The sequence below is a fragment of the Thermochaetoides thermophila genome, assembly GCF_000221225.1.
Source record: "Thermochaetoides thermophila DSM 1495 unplaced genomic scaffold scf7180000011806, whole genome shotgun sequence".
In the NCBI taxonomy this organism is placed as follows: Eukaryota; Fungi; Ascomycota; class Sordariomycetes; order Sordariales; family Chaetomiaceae; genus Thermochaetoides; species Thermochaetoides thermophila.
The window spans coordinates 1,126,770-1,146,509 of NW_006383023.1; the positions used below are offsets into that span (position 1 = coordinate 1,126,770).

Genomic DNA, 19,740 nt, shown 5'->3' on the forward strand with positions numbered 1-19,740 from the left:
CCAAATCTGGACTACTCATGTACTGGCTGCCGAACTGCAGCAGCAGTAGCAGCGCTACCAGTTGTGTCCTGGTAAATAACACAAAATGATTTTGGCATTATACTCTTTCTTGTGCCGATAATTTGCCCTTGTGTGCACGAAAGAACAGGGAAGCAGTCCAAAGCGCAAAGCATGAGGTAACCTGTGTTGCCAAGAAATGCCCCACATCTCCCTGTGGGCAGGTAGGTACGTACCAGCCCCACAGCTTTTTGACATCCAACGCTGCTTGGCCCGCTGCCCAGCGTCTTTGTCGTGTTCCACCAGCTGCGCCCGCCGTCCTGCAGCAGGCAGCAGGTACTCAGAGCGCAGAAAGGGTGCTTAACAATCACCTGTCCATCCTTTTGCCTTCATTCCAAACTCCCATCATCAACCAATTTCGAGTTCTGACGCTTTAACCCTCCTTTTCTTCCCAAACCCAGCGCCGTCCTCCAAAGTTTTCCCAACAACTGCCCATCACCCCATTTAAATTGTGACTGCACCGTGCCCAAGTCGCATCTGCCGAAGCATCCCAGAAGATGGCCGAGCAAACACAAATCAAGCCAGAGCCCGACGCGGGCAGTCCCTATGTCGATGAAGCGCTCGATGAGACGCCTGATTTGGAGTTCTACGATAAATTCCCAAACGCCAACGAATGCGCTCGCATGTATCTGGCCCGTCTGCCCAGCTACCTCTGGCAGGTCTGGTCTCAGCTGGATGACGATGCTGAAATCGAGATTGGGTCAATTCGTCAATGGTTTGATAAGGATGGCAACTTGGTTAGCCTCGCCAGCCGCAAGCAGTGTTCGCAGCCAATCTGGATTGTTGCTAACACTGCGTCTGTATCTAGAAGTTGAGATTACGCCTCAAGCCCGACTTGGCGGTTCACCAGCCACTGCCGAAAGAGTATAACATGGATGTTGTAAACCACGATGTGCACAATACGTTTATCTTCACCGAGCAGGATCTCCCTAGCTATGCCGCAAAGAACAAGGAGCGAGCCAATGCCCTGGCCCAGGGTATTCCAGCTCATCTGCTACGTAAGCAGCAGAGGCAAACAGAACAGCCTGTAGAGCAGCGCGGCACGAAGAGGGGGGCACCATACGCTCGCAAGCCGATTCCAAGTCAGTTTGCCCCAGCGCGTCTCACTTCTTTACGTATACACGGCGGTGCCATTACTGATACATGATCCAGAAAAAACTCGGATCGCCGGCAGGATCAAGCATGAAGTCGTTTGCACTCCCGCGCAAAATGCCGAGACGGACCGCTTCCTTTACCTGCGTGCCCAGGAGGCACAGAAGGTGAGGGAGCAGGTCCAGATCGTCGACAAGCTGCCGCCCAATGGGATTACGAATCGCGATGATTGGGAGAACTATCTCGTAGGTCTTCAGGCAACGTTGGTTTGTGGACATGTGACAGCCTTTCTGACCCCATACAGAAAACAAGCACCAAGCCGACGAAGCAAAAGAAGATGGAGAACAAAGCGACTCGCTGGCCCGAAAACCAGCTCATGGACGAGATCGCCAAGTGCTTCTCACAGCACAAATACTGGTCGATCAAGGCCTTCCGCCAACGGATCCCGCAGCCCGAGGCCTATATCCGCGAATGTCTCGAGAAGGTTGCCGTGTTGCAGCGCTCTGGCAAGTTTGCCAACAACTGGTCACTCAAACCTGAGTTCCAGAACTTGCTGGCCGAGCTGCCCAAGCCTGCCGATGACGCTGCTGTGCCCAGGGCAGATGTGCCGTCGGAAGATGAGGATGATGAGGACATCAGGATGGAGGACGTCATTTAGGTTGGACAACCAGCTCGCTTGATGAAATCAAGGCGTCACCAGTGACTTTATAACAACCTTCCTGGGCGCTATCTGTATACCTATTTTCGCATTGGCGTTGTCGGTAAGGATAACGGGAACACGTCGTAATTTGCGTAAGAGCGTTTATAGGTCATAGTCGATATAGAAGATACCCGAACCTAAGAATGGTCACTCTTTGCCGCGTCGGGCTTTTTCTTTGTTGTCCGTCAGGTCCGTGAGGTTGCGTCTTCATGCAACAGGTCTCATCCCATCTCCCAGGGTGAGGATCTTACCGTAGACACACGAAACAAAATTGTGGGGTCATTCCAACGTCGTTTTCCTTCCCAGCAGCCAACTCTTCTGACCACATTGACACAGAGGGTTAGATGAATTCATTCACATGTCTTACACAAGCGGCACGCATCACTTCTCGTAGCATAAAACCACGAGCCTTCTCACTTCCACTCTGTATCTTGCGAAGAACACTTTTTAACAGACCAAACAGTTTAGAGCCCAGCAAAAAAAAACCAAAAATGCCGCTACTCCTCCTCGACTTTGATGGCACTATAACGTGCACCGATACTCTTCACGCACTCATCTCCCTCTCCATCGCCCGCACCACCAGTGCGTCTCCGCATAGCGACCAATGTCAACAAACAACATCCCCTCTCCTCCCAGAATGCATGTCAGAGCTTAAGACAACATCACAAAAGCGTCCAAACACAGCTGCTCTCTTCTCTCTGTGGGATGACATCGTCCGGGAGTATGTCGCCGCCCATACTGCCCACTCGGCACAATACCGTCCGCGTGAAGAAGACCGTCGGGAGATAGACGATGAGTTTGACTACCTTGAGAGCGTCAAACCTATTGAGAAAGCCAGCGTTGCACGCGTCGGAGCTGCAGGGTTCTTTGCAGGGCTGGTGAGCTGGGAAGAGGCTAAGTATGAGAGTGTTGAGGACGTTGAAACCCGGAAATGGGGTTTGAGGGATCTGGGAAGGTCGGCTGTTTTGCATAGCAAGGATACCAATGTCCCTCCCGATGGTGGTGGGGAACTTTGTGTGGAAGTGCGGAAGGGTTTTGGCGAGTTCATGAAGCGATTTGGTGGGACAAATACGGACGATTGGGAAGTTGCTGTTGTTAGTGTCAACTGGTCCGCAGAGTTCATCAGAGGTGTTGTGGAAGGCAGCATAGGACTGGAAAGAGGGGCGTTCAAAAAATAGGGTGATCGCCAATGAGGTTTCTCTTCCATCAGGCGAGGTGAAGGGCCCAGCTGAACTAGGAGGAGATGTCCTGGTGAGCGTTAAGGACAAGTTACGGGCCATGAAGTCTGTGATGAAGCTCGACGGAAAGGAACGGGTGGTTTATTTTGGGGACTCAACAACAGATCTGGCATGCCTGCTGGCGGCCGATCTGGGCGTGGTGGTTGCAGATAACACGGAGACTAAATTGATGAAGACCCTGCGGAGGATGCGATTCAAAGTGCCACATGTAGGAGAGCGTGCTGATCGAGGCAAGCTCTTCTGGGCGAGAGACTTTAGTGAAGTGATTGAAAGCAAGATTCTTGAAAGGACCGGAGTATTACAAGGAAGCCCTCATGGTTCAGATGGTGCTTCTTCCTAGGCAGCCAACATTGAATAGATCGTGTTTCTGACGAGCAGCGCCGACAGCTCGTTTAGTATCCTCATCTGCCTTTCCATCTTGCCCTAAATGAACAACTGGCAATCTGTTTTCCTGAAGCTGGAAAAAGTTCAAGGTAGTTTTCATCCTATAACCTATTGATCTTATTTGATGTCACCAATCCCAGCCATGCAGTTCTGCAAACACTCAAGGAGGTGAACAAAGACAAGGACAATGTGGTCGCGTCCTGTGGGATAACAAAGGAAACCGCTAACATCATCCTTAGATCTACGCGTTTGGTCACCATTGGAACAACGACATTCTGTAGAAATGTCAAGTGTATTCCATAGTGTTGCTTGACCATAAAACAGTTTCCCAAAGAGCTCCTATATAACAGAAATTGGTCTTCCAGCTCTTCTCGTTATTCCCTCATGGATAGAGGAGCAGAAGCATCACGCAATCTCCCCACTCCTCAGTCTATCCAGGAAGTCCGGAACACCAGTTCTGTGTTGATCTAAACAGAATTAACAGCACTTGCACCTCAATTCCGCTATCCCCTTGCCTATAACGGCGCAGAATATAAGATGTGCTATCATAAGCGAGTTCTTTATGCCTGCTTCCACTCCGCGTTTCTTGATCCAGTAACTCCAGCACAGCCTTGCAAACATGCCTGTATCCGTTTTCTTCCTTCTCCAACCCTACTCAACAAATCCAGCGGGAATACCATTATGGTCCGCAGCTGTGGTGAGCTCCGCCCTCACTCCTTTGTCACCATTCGGTTGCGCGAACGAGTGTGTCCGCGCTGCTATCTGGAGACCAAAAAACTGGAAGTAATAAAAGAGGGACTTCGTGTCGCAAAAGAGAGATTGATGCGCACTTCTGATTCTTGAGAGGAGAGCAAGAAGCCATGCATCTCCTTCGACAAGGAAAGGGGGAAATGAAATGAGCTTGGCTGATGTTATCACTTCACCAGAACAAGGGGCAAAATAAATCAGATTGTCCAGAGGCTAGGCCCAACCGCAGTGCTGAAAGCAGGATTTGATAAGCTTACCTGGCTTGGTTGACAATATGCTCAGACTTCCTGCTCCATGTACATAATGTTAAGGGTAAACGACACATGACAGCTCGTTGTAAAATCAGCAACGCATCATTCCTTGCATCATTCAAGTAATACATTCAAATAGTAACTACCTATATACCTAGTCAGATATCGCTCCCTCGACTTCCGGATGATCTCGGGGTTAAGTCTGCCTTTGTAGTATGGGCAGCTATCACATGTTTACTTGCACCTCCCTCCTAGCTCTTTACCCCGTTTCATCCCCCATCCTCTACTCCCCCCATTTTTCCAATAAAAGTAATATGTATAGAGTCTAAGAATTATATGATATTTCAATATTTTTCCAAGCAGTTACATGGTTCCTCACATCCATAAGAGCATCTTGATGGTGACCCTGCCATCGCCAAATCATGGCCAAGGTATTCCTAGTCAAGAGTGTCTCTGAACGTTCAATAACCATACTGTTTCTGGTTATTCCACAACAGCATGTGCAATACAGCTTGAGCTATAAGTAATTAACCTCGAGATAGAGAATACCGTTCCCGTGTGATAGCAACGGCCATCTTGGCATCATAACCGCGCATTGTGCATTCGCCCTCGTTTCCAAACCGGCCTAGGCACCACAATCGAAGGTCAAATATCATGTATTTGAGGTCTGAAGAAGTCGAATCCAGTATCAAGTGTTGACCTGTTTCCCCTGGCAGGGCTCAGACTTGAGATACCTGACGCAACTTTAGCACACAGAGTGATTACGTCAATCAACACTGTCACCCATATCCTCTGATGTTTTACATCGATGTAGTTAATATCGAGTCATGTGGTAAGATCAAAACCTTCTTGGAGGAGCGTGAGTGGATGTTTATACCCGTTGCAGTGAGCAAGCTAAAAAGGGCCTTTTCTTTGTGCAACAAAGCCATCTCGCGCTCACATATCGAGTATTATGTTTCTTGACTCGATGACTCCGCATCGGATGGCATGCAACAAACTACATGCTAAGCAGACGGAATTTGGCACCGCGTTAATCACCCATGCTCGCAATTGTGCAGCTTGTTTCATGTCTCCTTTGACATTGTAGATTCAAAAAGCAGTACCATGTCCTCCAATGTATGAGTATATGTCTCTGCACAAATGACGGAATACCTCCGCTGTTTTCATTCTAATACTCAGTGCCAGGTCATAATACTTCATACGTTTGAGAAAACATGTGATGGCGAACTCCATCTTTGCCCAAAAGCACCTGATACTAAGATCCTGGACAAAGTGGCCCTGCTATACAATCGCATGAATATGAGGACCTGGTTTTCGACAGTTTGCTAAAGACTTTAGATCTCACGATAAAGATCAACTACTAGCGCAAGTTCATCGGATGCCTCTGTGTTGACCCAGGTAAACAGCTGGAAATACCTCGTTCCCGGAAAATCCTCAAAGATCATCATGGCTAGATCGACGATGCGCTTCAGGGCTCGGAACGCGGTCATATCATGGCTCCATCCCCCAAGTCTTTTTCAATTCCAATTCGTCGAGAGACAGTTGTATAAGGGTACTTGGAGTCTTGAAGGTGTTCTGTCTATTCAAGCTCTTTTTAAAAAAGATAATATCATAGCTTAGAAGCAGAGTCTCATGGTTTGTAGACGATGTTTCCCAAATATTACTGCTTTTAAGCTTAGTTAGATTGGATGTCACAGTCATGGCCGCCACGCCGCCTAGGAGATCTTCAACGCTGAGGGTAAACAATAAGATATCTGATGAAGGGCCACCCTTAGGAAATCCTGTTGTGCTCCTCAAATTTATTAGTTGTCTTGATACCCCTTTTGACCCGACCTGGACTGATTCTGACCATCTTGATCCGAGTCATTCTCATCTGAGCCATCCTGATCCGAATCCGGAGAAGTTCATCTGGTATATCGGAATGTGGCGCAAAGTAGGCAACAGCTGAAAGAAGCTCTAGGGTAGAACGCCGAATGAGGACAATTTCCTAGAACAACCGATCGAAGGACAGTATCATGCTATGTATGTTGCCGAAGGCAACGCAGTAAGAGTCAACATAGACTGTGTTCAAGTATTTGATTTTGGTGTCATGACTTTCACGAAGCCTTCATAAGCAGTGAGACGGTGATTTCAGCGGCCTTCCTGTTTGTATGATGGATGCAGCCTGACTAATCGCAAGAGGGACATAACCAATTTCTTGCACAAGCCAAACTGCGACTGTGGGATCATCCAAAGTCCCTAATCTTTCAAGGAGCAAAAGGGCCTCTGGCTCGGTCATCGGACCAATGTTGAACACGTCGTCCTGCTAGTTCCAAACTCCAAGCTCAAAGGCAAAACGAGAACTCCAAGATGTGATTGTGACAGAGTTATTCTTCGGAGAAGGTACTTCTCAAGCTCGATCCGCTTATTGGAGCATCCTGATGCGAGACCAAACAAGCTGGGATCGTCGGCTCGTTTGACAAATAGGACCCATTTCCCGTTCTTGTCATCGGAAAGCTAGTTGCAAACACGCCGACAGACTTCTTATCAAGGAGACCGAATTGCTATTCTCAATTCCACTGCATTGGCAATCTTCCGAAAGCTATAGTATGGCTTGCCCCCTCGAAAGCGTCTACCCAGAAGACCTAGATGGTACGTGACGCCTCTGCGATTCGAAACACCGCCTCAATCGCCACCTGTGTTTTAATATACAAATATCCACCATATCTGTCAGCTGGTTCTATCGGAGATGTAGAGGTATATCCAGATCGATACGTATTGTTTCGCCCGAAGCACGCTAATGCCAGCACCGAGGAATGGGTACTCGGGCATTGAGCAGGAACTGGAGCATGTGCACTCACCCAACGCCAAGCAATCCGACAAGAGCTAAACGTTCGCTTAGATTAAAGCACCTAGCAAGTATCCGCGAGAGAATAATACCTCTGTCGGCGATGGCGGGATCCCGATCATGATCAACGACGAGTCATAGCTTGGGAAGACAACCCTGTGACGAGAACCATCAGTCAGTTTTGACATTCCCGAACATGTCATTCAATATACATGGCATACGCATCGAAGGTTGCAGTGATTTACCCATCGTTTTGGTCAACTGGGATACCTCTCCCGATATTCCAAAAGTGATTGATATGTTTGAGTCAGACCTAAGTTCCCCGTGTCCATTAGGTTAGCTCGGTCCTTGTTGTTCCTGGCTTGATGTCGGCTCAAAATAACGTGCTGTGGACCGATCCAGTCCTTGAACAGATCAATATTTCTTGACGATTTGAACCTTGTGGCGTTTGCGATGCTTTCGACATCATCGTTTGCTGTTCTCGACGTGGACATAGATTTGTCGCCTCGATGGACAAGGGCTGCCTGGATACAGAGATCTATGGCAGCTTGGGAAGTCGAGAACGGAGAAAATGATCGATTGATCTGATGCATATATTATCAAGGATAATATGACTCACATCTCGTATGTTCTCCGCTGTTTGAGTGACTGCATCCGTGCCTTAACCCCTCCGTGACCCCGCCCTTCCTCAGTGTCCCACCGACATAACCCTCGCCAATGTGATCATCAAGGCAACCTGTATAGCGCTACCACTGCTTTTTGTAACCAACCATGAGACTATATAAGAGCTTGCTGGTTAGCCCGCAGTTACATATGCAACTTGCCTATCGCTCCCTTTTGTTTTGATTTGACAAGTCATTGCAGTTCGGGCATAGGAAACACGTCAGGTATATGGTACTGCTTATGAACGAAGTTTAGAGCTGAAGGCTATCTGGCTCTGCAGTTGCCCGTCTTTCAATTGACTTGCTCAAATACCTCAGCTGAGGCATGCAGCAACTAGTCGTCAAGCCATGTCAAAGGAAGATAGTAGAGCTCTCGAGTCTCGAGTCTTTCCAGGGGAAGTAATATGTATACGGAAAACATTGGTATTAACCTTCTCGGATGCTTGCTGCTGGATTACAAATCATTTGTTCTGGTGTAAAGTATTATCGAAATGTCTATCCTGGGGCCACCAAGAGAAAGGCACAACTATGTTCTTCAGATATACTTCGTAGCCGCGTCGTTCCGAGCGGGGACTTGCCCAGAACGAGTACTGCAGGTTATCAACCAGCACATGACACAGCAACCAAGGTTGTACCTAGTAGCAGGTACACCCAAACTTGTCAGCAGTCCTCATGCTAGTCACCAATACACCGTCTGTATAGCATCATCCATCTTCTAGCTTAGTCCAGACCTCCTATACCATCGAAGAACTCGTTGAACGATTCGCGTGATCATAACCAATGCGCAGCAGGATATGCAGTTATCGTTTATCCCATAATCACCTTTGCCCTCGAGGTATAAGACCCTTGCTCAGCTTACTCCTTCTTGAACCATCGATCCTTCCCCTCCTCGCCTACTGTGTCGTCCCCTCCAGCTTCATCCGCATCTACTCCCAACCCTGGACATTGTACACTAGCTGGATATGTAGGGTGTGCTAAGCCCGTTTCCCTTTTCGGATAGCACTGCCATCGGCAATGTAGCAGCCAACCAGTGTTGAATGCAGCATATCAGGCTCCCATGGTTGGTATAAAAGTAGGCTGATCTTCATGCCTCCAGACTTGGCATCCTTGCACTGTTATCATCCGACCTCACCTACAGCGGGTTTGCTCTGGAGTCATCTCACATTGACCTCACTGTGCTGCTCATCCCAATGGAACCTGTGAGTGCAGTTATAGGGATTGCCGCTGCTGCAGTCCAAGGAGTCCGGGACCTGATCAACGATATCCAAAATATCCGAGATGCCCACGACTTGATTATCCAACTTAGGGACGATCTAATCATCATTGAACAGCAACTTAACACTGTCAAGGGCATTCCAGAGGAGGATTGGAACTTTTTTGGTCCGGAGTTTGCGAACCAGGCCAAACATATCATGCAGCTATGTTCGAAGGCGTGTCAAAAGTTCCAGGAAGATCTTGCACGTTGGACCCGACACAGCAAAGAGGGGCAGACATCGTTTCGAGACCGTTTGAAGATTGGCATTTTCGGGCAGAATCAGATTGCGACTATGTCAGCGCAAATAAGAAACTGCAAGCTCACGTTAACATCCATGGTGAGCATCATGACACTGTAAGCGCCCAACATATATTCGGCGAGGCGGCAGACATGCTAAACCATTTACTCGATGACAGTTATAGCACAAGTCGGCAGGGAAGAGCAATGGAAGACGTCGCTAGAGACATGATTTTCGCCACAACTCAGGTTCGCAATGCAATCGCGACAGCAAATAATCAGCTGCCCAAGTTGAATGAACAGTTTCAACAGCTTCGTCAGTCCCAAAGTGATGATGTGGATTCGGAGGACAGCAAAGAGAGCGCAATCGATCAGAATCAGCTGCAACAGGAAACCCTGAACACATCTATCAAACTTCTTCAGGAGCTTCTTGAAAAAGCCGAAGGCATAAAGGCAACTGCATCAAATACGTCCAAGTCGCCGAGCATCAGTAACACCTTCGGCGACCTGAACGGAAAAGGCTTCCAAATAGGCACTAGCTATGGCAACCTGACTATTACCTTTTGAAAATATGACTGGCTAGTTGAAGCTGCTACTCGGTATACTGATGGGAGGGGACCAAACAGAGGCCTACGATTATGACAGGGGGCGAGTGAGGCTCACAGGTGTTGGGTGTTGAACTGCATGTTGCGACCTGAGTCCTATATCAGCTTGTTTTTTTTGTTTTTTTTTACCTGATGACCCGTATGGATTTTGAATGAGTAGCACACCTTGCAATCGATTTTTGGATGTATGAAAGCTATCTTGGCCATGACAACTTATCTGGGACAGATGGTGAGCCCCTTTCGTGTGGCTCTGTGTCCAGCAAGCCCAACCTGCCCAACTAAGGGCTTTGACTCTTGAGGAAATGAGATCGAGCGCAGTTCACAGCCCTGGCGAGGAATGTGGTCTGTGCATCATTTGGTGGATTCGGTCCCCGCATTGCCCAGCGGGCCGCGGTGGCTGATCCACCAAAGCGGGACCCAACCTTTCTGGCCACGGGTTCTGGTGACTGCAGTGAGTTGGTGACCGGCCGCCAGCCGCAGCGGTCAGTGCCCCGCCACCAGCCTCCAAGCCCTCCTGACTCTGGTGGATGGTATGAACTACCCGCTAAACCGCCAAGTCCCGCGGGCGCTGTCAACTGACTGTTCTGTGGGATCAAACATGCCATGGCCTGATTTGAATGAAAGCAACAACAATGAGTGGAATTTCACACAGCACCCCAGACGAACAATGCTGCAGATGGCAGCAGACAGAGACCGGCAGAGGTGCTCGGGTGTGACAGCCGCCAACGCCAAAGCCAATGCAACATCACCGACTCAAACCACTTCGCTGAAAGACTCCATCCGAGCCTACCTTTACCAACCACAGAACTGGATCGCACCGATCCTAGCAGCAGGTGTCGGCATTGGCCTTTGGTCTTTCTACCAGAACTACCTACGCCGCTTCCCCGGGAGCGAACACATCGCCCCGAGCTTCTTTCGTCGCCGTAGTTTGCTCGGCAAGGTCACGAGCGTTGGCGACGGCGACGGCTTCCATCTCTTTCACACGCCCGGTGGCCGCCTGGCCGGTTGGGGCTGGCTGCGCCATGTGCCAACAGACAGGAAGGTGTTGAAAGGTCGAACCGTGAGTCTATTACCCGTTTCTTGTCTCCCGCTTTAGTGTTGGATCATTGTCGTATCCATTTGCCAACGCGACTCCCCTGTTCCCTTACTCTTTGAGCAAAACAGATCTCGGTCCGTCTTGCAGGCATCGACGCCCCTGAAGGCGCATACTTTGGCCGACCTGCGCAACCCTACGCCGCCGAAGCGCTCGCATACCTCGAATCTTTGATCCTCAACCGCCGCGTTCGCGCTTATATCTACCGTCGCGACCAGTACGACCGCGTCGTCGCCACTGTGTACGTGCGAACACCTCCCTTCTTTTTCCCGCGCAAGGATGTCTCCCTCGAGATGCTGAAGCGTGGTTTGGCAACCACATACGAAGGCAAGTTTGGGGCCGAATTCGGGGGCGCCAAGCTGGAGCGGTTATACAAGGAAACCGAGGCAGAGGCCAGGCGGCAGGGAAAAGGAATGTGGTCGATTGAGAAACCACGGCTTTCGAAAGGATTTTTCAACAATGCGCTGGGGCGAAAGAACGGGCCGGCTCGTGGTGTTGTCGAGACGCCAATGGAGTATAAGAAACGCATGAGAGCCGAAGAGAAGAAAGGGAATGCTCGTTAAGCCTGGGTCTTGGATGAGTGTGACTGACTGAGTGAGAGTTCGCGCCGTATTGAGGAACGGATGAATTTGATACCCATGCTGAGATGAGTGAGTCTGTTATTCCATTTTAATCGCAGAGGGACCAATCTGCGAATTCGACACATCTATGATGGAGCAGATGCCAGGACGGTGACCTGATCGGCAGCGTGTGTGTTTGCACTTCATGATCTTTATATGGCGTTGTCGTCCGAAGGTTAAAGAATGGTACTAAGTTTGCAGAGTTGATATTCCGCTCTGATGTCCGCATCTAAGGGGGTAGGCATGGACAACTACGCAGACTTTACCTATATTGTCTGCCGACAGCCCTATGCCACCGTACTGAGAGTCGTTATTGGTATTGTTTCTCGAAGGATGTTTCGCATAATCGGGACCATATGCTTTCAATCCTGGTATCGGGCGAGTTTCCCGTCGTTGATATCTGATCCGCACTAGGGACCTCCATCCCGTCTGCAACACGCACAGCAGAACAAGATGTAGGTAGCGATCAGAAGTACATACTATAAACACTAAAAGAACGACTGGCAGCGGCAGAATTACGAAGTTAATCTTTTGAAGAGAATGTCTTCTGATGCAGCAGAATGTTCTGAGGATCAAAGAGTCGTATTATCGACTTCTGGGGAATGGTGGTATATGGGCTGTCAGAGTCACAGCAGCGGCTTCAACACCGCGACATCGAGCGGAAATGGCCGTACCCACAGCTTGAGCCTGGCAGAAAAGTATGGGTAAGTAGAGGTTAGCGGCGCTGTAAGCAAGTGCTGTGTATATACCCGAAACCCGCGAACCAAATCAAACAGAAGTTCACGGTCGAACTCGAGGAACTAAAACTGCGACTGGGCATGAAGGCTTTGTTCATGAGAACCTCCACATGGAATTGTCAAACTTGCGGTGGAGGAGAAAGCTGCAAGGGCACAGCGTTCCCCCTGGTAAGACGCAGCTTGTCCAATCATAATCCTTCTACTCCCCTCTGGCGCCGTGGACCCCTGAAAGCCAAAAACCCATCGGATCCAACCTCTCCAGCAGGTGATCCCGACCAAGACGGTAATCCCCACAGAGCGTTCTCTTCATTTTCTCCTTTTCTCTCTCTTCCCGGTAACCAGCTGGATATCATCAGTGAGGTTCCAAAAGGACAACTTTCCTGGAGGGACGGGGACCATCGACACTCATTATACATCGCAATAACTGCCAACTTAATACACTCATTTTTTTTTTCGACGTAGCGAATTACCTATCTGGCAAACAAAAGCCAGAATAATAATCAGGTCTCCAGGACAAAGGGATACCCCGTCCAGACACTCCTTTCCTCAAATATCGGATCGTTTGGCTGCTCCTCGTGGTTCGACGGTTGCGTTTGGCACTTGCCCAGAGTCGCGCAACCCGGCTTCGTTCGAGACTTCGGAGGTATGCAGCCCCTGATCCCCCTCCCCAGACTGTCAAGACACAGGATCTCTGACAGAAGGGGGCTAGAAACAGCCGAGACTCTCGATATCTCGATCTCACCAGCCTGACCGGCCAGCAAACAGTGCAACAGGACTCGCAACCTGTTCTGCGGCCACCCGCTCACTGCGACTGCCAAATTTCCCATTGCCAGCCACCACATCCGCTTCGCGGAAGCGCTGTCATCGAATTTCGAGGGCCATTGCGACGGCGGGCTGCATTGCTGGTGATCTTGCTGAAGTGAAGCTCCGAGTCTGACACGGCGTTCTCTCTCCACCATCGCCAGCTCTCAGTTCGATATCACACTGTGGACGTGTGTGACCACTAGGTTCGTTGCACCTTTGCTCCATTCAACCCATCCATTGCCCAGCTTGGCTCCGGGACCGAACGCCCAGAACAGCCAGAGGTGCGTGGCATCCAGCAGCAGCAGCAACGACGCACGCGCCAATTAGAACCGTGTGAGCTGGCTGTCCTCCGCCCCACCAGCGGTCTCAGACTCAAAGGTCTATGCTTTTTGGGTTGCCGGGGCCTTGAGCCATACACCTCGGATCGCCAATGGTGCTGCTGTGGGCAGTATTGTTTCCGAGCGCAGGATCGCAGAGGCTGACGTCGACTGGATCGATCGGACAGGAATCAAATCGGCAAGCGTTGGTCAATCGGCACGCACGATCAGCGAGGTGCGCATTGCCAAAGAGTCCTTGAAATTGCCAGGTACGAGGCAGCTTTGTTTGGTGCTTGGTGTTGCTCTGGTCGTCTGCCCAATGTTTCTGGAACGCTGCCTAGCCTGTTACGGTTTAGCCCCAATAAAACTGACCATTCACAGCGAGCCCTGCAGCCACGGTTAGGTTCGTACACCCCGCCGCCAATCTCCGCCGTTCGCTAGCTGCGGAAAGATTGCTGCCAAGCGACCCGGCAACCTGAGTAGATGTGAGTGGATGAAGAACAGCTGGGCGCCCGCGTGCAAGGAAACTATTGCTGCATCGTCTTCCATTCCTCGCAGCAGCTGACTTATCTGGCAGCCTGCTCTCACAGCACATTCGATCGGATCCGGGCATCAGGGAACTGAATTCTCAACCAAAAAGAAAAGGCTCCCTGCCCGACCGTGGCCTTCGTTCTCGTTGTTTCCAGCCATCGCGGCCAGCAGCGAGACCCTGCCCAGTTTACTTACCACTATTTTTTTTCTTCCTCACATTCGTTTATGCGCAAGCCCGATTGACGCCGTACCTACCTTCCTTTGGTTTTACCTTTTTTTTTTTTTGTGTGTGTGTGTGTCTCTTCGTCTTTCGCGACTTCCGTCTGTTTCGGCTGAGCCTTTGGTACGACGAGCCCATCGCACCACAAAACCAGAAGACCGTTTCGCGTCCAACAACACGATTCTTCCGCCACCTACCAACAGCAAGCTTGTACCACCCACTCATCAATCATCTCACCAACGCGCAAAACGTCATTGCCGACCGACTGGACTTTGCCGACCGGCTATGGCAGCTTATTACTAGCAGCTTGGACCCGACCACACCTAAACTGAGCAATCCTGATCCCGACCTTTCAACTCCTCGACCCGGATTGCTCGTCGGTCAAGCCAAGCGCGCGCGCAGTATTGATTCAGTAATAGCTCCCAGACCTCCGATCAAGTCGCAATGCGGTTATCTTTCGCGCGGCGCCAGGCCGCTCCCAGCTATGCGACCGCTTCCCTGATTCCTTTCACCATCTCTCTTCTTTCCTCTGTCGCTGTGTCCCCGGCAACCGCCATCACTTTCAACCCCGTTCCATCCGCAAACCTCGACCTTTCGAGACTCGGCCGGGTAGCTTTCGCTGGCGACTTTACGGGTATCTCCTTGTACCAATTCGAGGGACAGAGCGAGCATCCCTATCGCACCAATGGCAGCGAGCAGCTCCTTGCGCGAATGCCCAATGGCGTGTTAGCGCCCATCATCGACACCGACGCGACAATACGCGCTATGTGCACTCTCGACACGAACAACGGCACCGTGGTCGTTCTAGGCGGCAACTTCACCAGTATCCGACGCTCTGACCATGACGGCAGGGCTCTCGAGTCGACTGGCATGGCCTTGTTCGACCCGGCCACCGCCACTGTCACACCACTCCCTGGGTTGACTGGCCAAGTTAACGCCCTCTACTGCGACCAGAAGAGCAAGACTGTGTACGTGGGAGGAACCTTCGTCAACGCTAACTCGACCAATGCCGTTGCCTGGCAGCCAGGTAAGGGCTGGATCAATCTGCCGTTTGCAGGTTTTAACGGCCCTGTGACGTCCATCACCAAGGCCCCCAATGGCAACGTTATTTTTGGGGGTAGCTTCACAGGTCTAGGAAACACGAGCACTCCAAGCACTCCCGACAGCCAAGTCATCAACCTCGGATCCGCACATATTACTGGCGTTTCCTCGACCACCGTTGGCGGTTTCAGCGACCCGCGCGCCATCATCTGCAAGAGAGCCGGCGAGGATGGCCCCGGCAATACGTGGCTGTTGCACGATAACACCCCAGGAGCGTGGCAGGCAAGGTTCCGATTTGGGTTCCGGCCGACGAAGTTGCGTCTGTACAACGCTCACCAAGACGGCCGAGGCACGAAGACGTGGCGATTTACGGCGCTCCCTATCAACGGCATCATGAACTTCACCTACATCGACCCTGAGACCGGCCAGAACGCGAGCTGCACGAACCAATGCCCATTGAGCCACAACAAGTCTGTGCTCTTCCAGGACTTCCACTTCGTCAATGAGATTGGTATGAACGAGTTCCGCATTGACATCTCGGAGTGGTATGGCGCTGGCGGTGGTCTGAATGGCATCGAGTTATTCGGCGACGATATCTTCGCCTATGCTATCAACGACTTTAACGAACCAACTTGTGCCGGTATCAAGTTCCCTTCGCAAGCCACTGCCACCGGCCCGTGGTATGTATCGCCATCTCGTGAGAGTAACACCGAGTATCTGTCTGCGCAGCTCATGGCCCCAATCACCGAGTCTTCTGCCTCGGTTGTTTTCGAACCGGATATCAAGGAGTCGGGTTATTACGCAGTCAACCTCTACACTCCTGGCTGTCTTCAGGACAACAGCTGCACAACTCGTGGGCAGATTAGAATTACTGGTAAAATGACGGCAGACCCGACAAAGAGCCAGCCGATCGAGGTTGACCTCTATCAAACTAACAACTTCGACAAGTACGACCAAATCTATCTCGGCTACATTGACGCCAGCTCAGACAGTTTCCGGCCCGCCGTTACCATGACCCCTCTGGCTGGCCAGCCCCTAAATGTTATGACGTTTGTGGCCCAGCGCGTTGGCTTCACTCTAATTAATAGCACTGGTGGCCTTAATGGGCTATACGAGTACGAGCCAGGCAAGCGCGTGAATGCCAATGAGTTTGTCAAGTCCGCTTTCAACCGCCTAGGGTCCAGCTTCACATCCGGTTCAGCCGTCAGCGCTCTGGCCGCTTCCAGCGATGCCACTTATATCGCAGGAAATTTCAGCTCTTCTAGTGCTCGCAATATTGTTGCTTTGAGGGCAAGCGATGCCAGTATCCAATCTCTGGATGGTGGTCTAAACGGCAAGGTCGACTCCATGTTCCTTGATGGTACCAGTTTATTTGTCGGCGGGTCCTTCACCAGCACCATGGACAATTCGACTAAGGGACTGAACAACGTCGCTGTCTACGACACCGTCAAGGACACGTGGAGCCCTCTCGGAGCTGGAGTCAACGGCCATGTACGGCGCGTGGTGGGCATGACGATGAATATTACTGGCTCAACTCCCGAGGTCGTCGTCAGTGTTAGTGGCGTTTTTAACCAGACCCTTCCGTTCAGCAACAACCCGGCTGTTGAAGTGGATGGGCTTGCTGTCTGGGTTCCTTCCCAAAACAACTGGTTGCAGAACTTGGACCTGCCTGTCGAGTATATCCAGGGCATTCTGTCAGCTTCAATCCTCAACTTCACTGGTGGGCCGTCACTTTATGCGGGCTCGGTCTCGTCGTTTAGCCTGGCTACCAAGGGCGCTGCGATTTTGCAAGGCGAGACTCTCGGCCGAGTGGCTGTGGACATCCGCCGGTCTATGGACTCAATAATCTCGAAGAAGCAGGATGGTGACTCAACGACCGATGTTATTAACGGCGTCGTTGCTGGGGTCTTTGATACCAGAAACGGCAGGAACCTTACCATCCTTGCAGGCCACTTTACCGCGACAGCAACTAACGGCTCAACGATTCACAACCTGCTCATCCTGGATGGTTCGAAGGAAGACGAGGTTATTGGTATTGGCGGCCAAATCGCATCCAATTCTACTTTTGAGGCTCTTGCAATTCACGGTGATGTGCTCTTTGCCGGTGGCAGGGTGACAGGCAATGTGAACGGTGTTGAAGTCAACGGTCTCGTCACTTATAACCTTGCAACTAGGGCGTTTAACACCCAGCCCCCTGCTCTCACTGGTGGCAATGGCACCGTCACATCGATCGCTGTACGTGACAGCACCGGTGATGTCTATGTTGGCGGCACGTTCCAGTTGGCCGGATCCCTCGAGTGCCCCGGTGTCTGCTTCTACAGCACGTCTGCTTCACAGTGGAACCAAGCTGGCCAGAACCTCGAAGGATCCGTCAGCTCTCTGATGTGGGCTACTAACAACATCCTACTAGCTGGCGGTAACCTTCTTATCAACGGCACTACCCCGTCCTTCCTCGCCCACTATGATGCGACACAGCAAGCTTGGGATACCTACCCCGGCGCTGATCAGCTCCCAGGCCCAGTTACAGTTATTACTGCCGGCACTAGCGACGGCGGCCAGGTCTGGGTCTCGGGTGTCTCATCGGATGGCACACCGTATCTCATGAAGACCGACGGGTCCGGTACCTGGCAGCGCGCTGGTCAGTCCATTCTCATGCCGGGCACAACCATCCGTGGCCTGCAAATTCTCTCCCTCGCCAAGTCCCACCCGGATTCCCCTCTTCTTCATCGCGATGAAGCCCTCCTTCTTACCGGCTCCATCCTTCTTTCCAACTTCACCGGCTCTACTGCTTCGGCCGTTCTCTTTGACGGCACCTCTTTTACCCCTTACGCCCTCACCACCAACGTCGGCAACCAGCCCGGCAGCATCTCCCGCATCTTCTCGGAACGCTCCGATTTCTTCGCCAAGGGCCGTGGCCGCATGCCACTGGTGTTTGTGGTGCTTATTTCGCTGGCCATCTCGCTTGGCCTGGTGCTCCTCATCGTCGTTGCGGGCTTGGTACTCGACCGTATCCGCAAGAAGCGCGAGGGCTATGTCCCTGCGCCCACGAGCATGTATGATCGTGGTAGCGGCATCCAACGTATCCCGCCCGCTGAGTTGCTTGAGGGGCTTGGAAGAGGTAAAGCAGCAGCTGCGCCGAAGGTCTAGCTGATTTTTTCGTGATGCGAGGAAAAGGAGGAAATGAACATTATCTCTGGGGAATCTTCTTGATGGTTTTTCAAGAGCTTCTAGAATGAGGGGAAAACTAAAAAGAAAAAGAGGGAAATGCATTGAATGGATGGTTGCATCACTTTCCTTACACGAAACCGGGCAGGACAAAATAGGCTGGTTGGGTCGGTTGGTCGGTACATTTACAGGTGTTGGTTCTTTTCGGCGGCTGGCGTTTCTGGTGTCAGTTGTTGTGTGCGTGATGACGATGATGCTTCTTGTACTAATTCGTTTCGGCGTTTCTTCCTTTCTTCTACTGCTTGCTGCACATGGAGGCGTGGTCATGTTTGTGTTTATACCCATGGGAGTTTGTTTTTAGGTGGTGCCCTTCAATTGTTTTATGCTTTCATCCGTCCGCCCCTCGCGGATGGTTCGCAATTGCGATTGCTATTTGCGATCGGCCCAGCACCCAGCCATGTTTCATCCTCTACTTGTTCGTTACCTTCCTTCTTGTTCTATTCTCCGGAGCTGTCCAAATGAAGGGGCTAGATGTTCGGAGGGGTTCCGATGTTATCCTTTTTTTCTGTTCTTACACTCCTTCACGACGATACGATTTTCTCATATGATTCCAAGGCTATTTTAGCGGCGGCGTTGTTGTTCTCTGCTGGGCGCCAACGTGTTAATGTTTATCATCTCTTTTCTCATCCATGCCCTACCATTCAACACAGAATTATGGCAGCAAGGGGATAACCTCGTGAACTCGCCGAGGCGACGCTGTCACGAGAAGGGCCAGTGTGGAATTGAGAGAGGTTGTTGTGCCTATCTTTGCCAATGTCTAGCTTGACTGCCTCTGAGGAGGTTGGCCTGCTTGTAAATAACGGATAGTATCGCTACAATCTACCACACCTCAAGATTGGTCCAATATGACGTCTCGCATTGGCGTTCCCGTGTGGCATTGCGATACCATTCGAGTTATTTGGCGAGTGATAGCAACAAATTGCAAATTTCCTGCCTACGTCTTGCAGAGAGCACTTTTCTGGGGTGAGGCTAGTTGTTTTCAGAGTCAGGCACCGGTAAAGATAGATTCTTAGTGCGTCCACGAGAAGTTCATTCCAATGGAAAGGCTCAGGTCATAGGCCTAACATTTCCGGGAGCGTCTGGGCCATTACTTTGTG

At 51.0% G+C, this 19,740-nt stretch overlaps 4 protein-coding genes across 4 annotated transcripts; all 4 read left to right on the forward strand.

The window, feature by feature from the left end:
- Positions 1 to 554: 554 nt before the first annotated feature.
- Positions 555 to 1,807, forward strand: CTHT_0003460 (putative transcription initiation factor; the record flags this gene model as incomplete). The annotated part of the gene is made up of 4 exons (XM_006690829.1): positions 555 to 794; positions 866 to 1,139; positions 1,210 to 1,394; positions 1,454 to 1,807. The coding sequence occupies 4 exons, from the start codon at positions 555 to 557 to the stop codon at positions 1,805 to 1,807; spliced, it is 1,053 nt and encodes a 350-aa protein (XP_006690892.1).
- Positions 1,808 to 2,340: 533 nt separating this feature from the next.
- Positions 2,341 to 3,752, forward strand: CTHT_0003470 (nuclease-like protein; the record flags this gene model as incomplete). Its single annotated transcript, XM_006690830.1, has 4 exons — positions 2,341 to 2,431; positions 2,486 to 2,977; positions 3,060 to 3,286; positions 3,711 to 3,752. The coding sequence occupies 4 exons, from the start codon at positions 2,341 to 2,343 to the stop codon at positions 3,750 to 3,752; spliced, it is 852 nt and encodes a 283-aa protein (XP_006690893.1).
- A 6,970-nt stretch (positions 3,753 to 10,722) lies between these two features.
- On the forward strand, positions 10,723 to 11,711 carry CTHT_0003480 (nuclease-like protein; the record flags this gene model as incomplete). The annotated part of the gene is made up of 2 exons (XM_006690831.1): positions 10,723 to 11,115; positions 11,220 to 11,711. 2 exons carry the CDS (start codon positions 10,723 to 10,725, stop codon positions 11,709 to 11,711), a joined length of 885 nt encoding a protein of 294 aa, XP_006690894.1.
- A 3,110-nt stretch (positions 11,712 to 14,821) lies between these two features.
- CTHT_0003490 (uncharacterized protein) lies at positions 14,822 to 18,565 on the forward strand (the record flags this gene model as incomplete). Its single annotated transcript, XM_006690832.1, has 1 exon — positions 14,822 to 18,565. The coding sequence occupies one exon, from the start codon at positions 14,822 to 14,824 to the stop codon at positions 18,563 to 18,565; it is 3,744 nt and encodes a 1,247-aa protein (XP_006690895.1).
- Between the last annotated feature and the right edge of the window lie 1,175 nt (positions 18,566 to 19,740).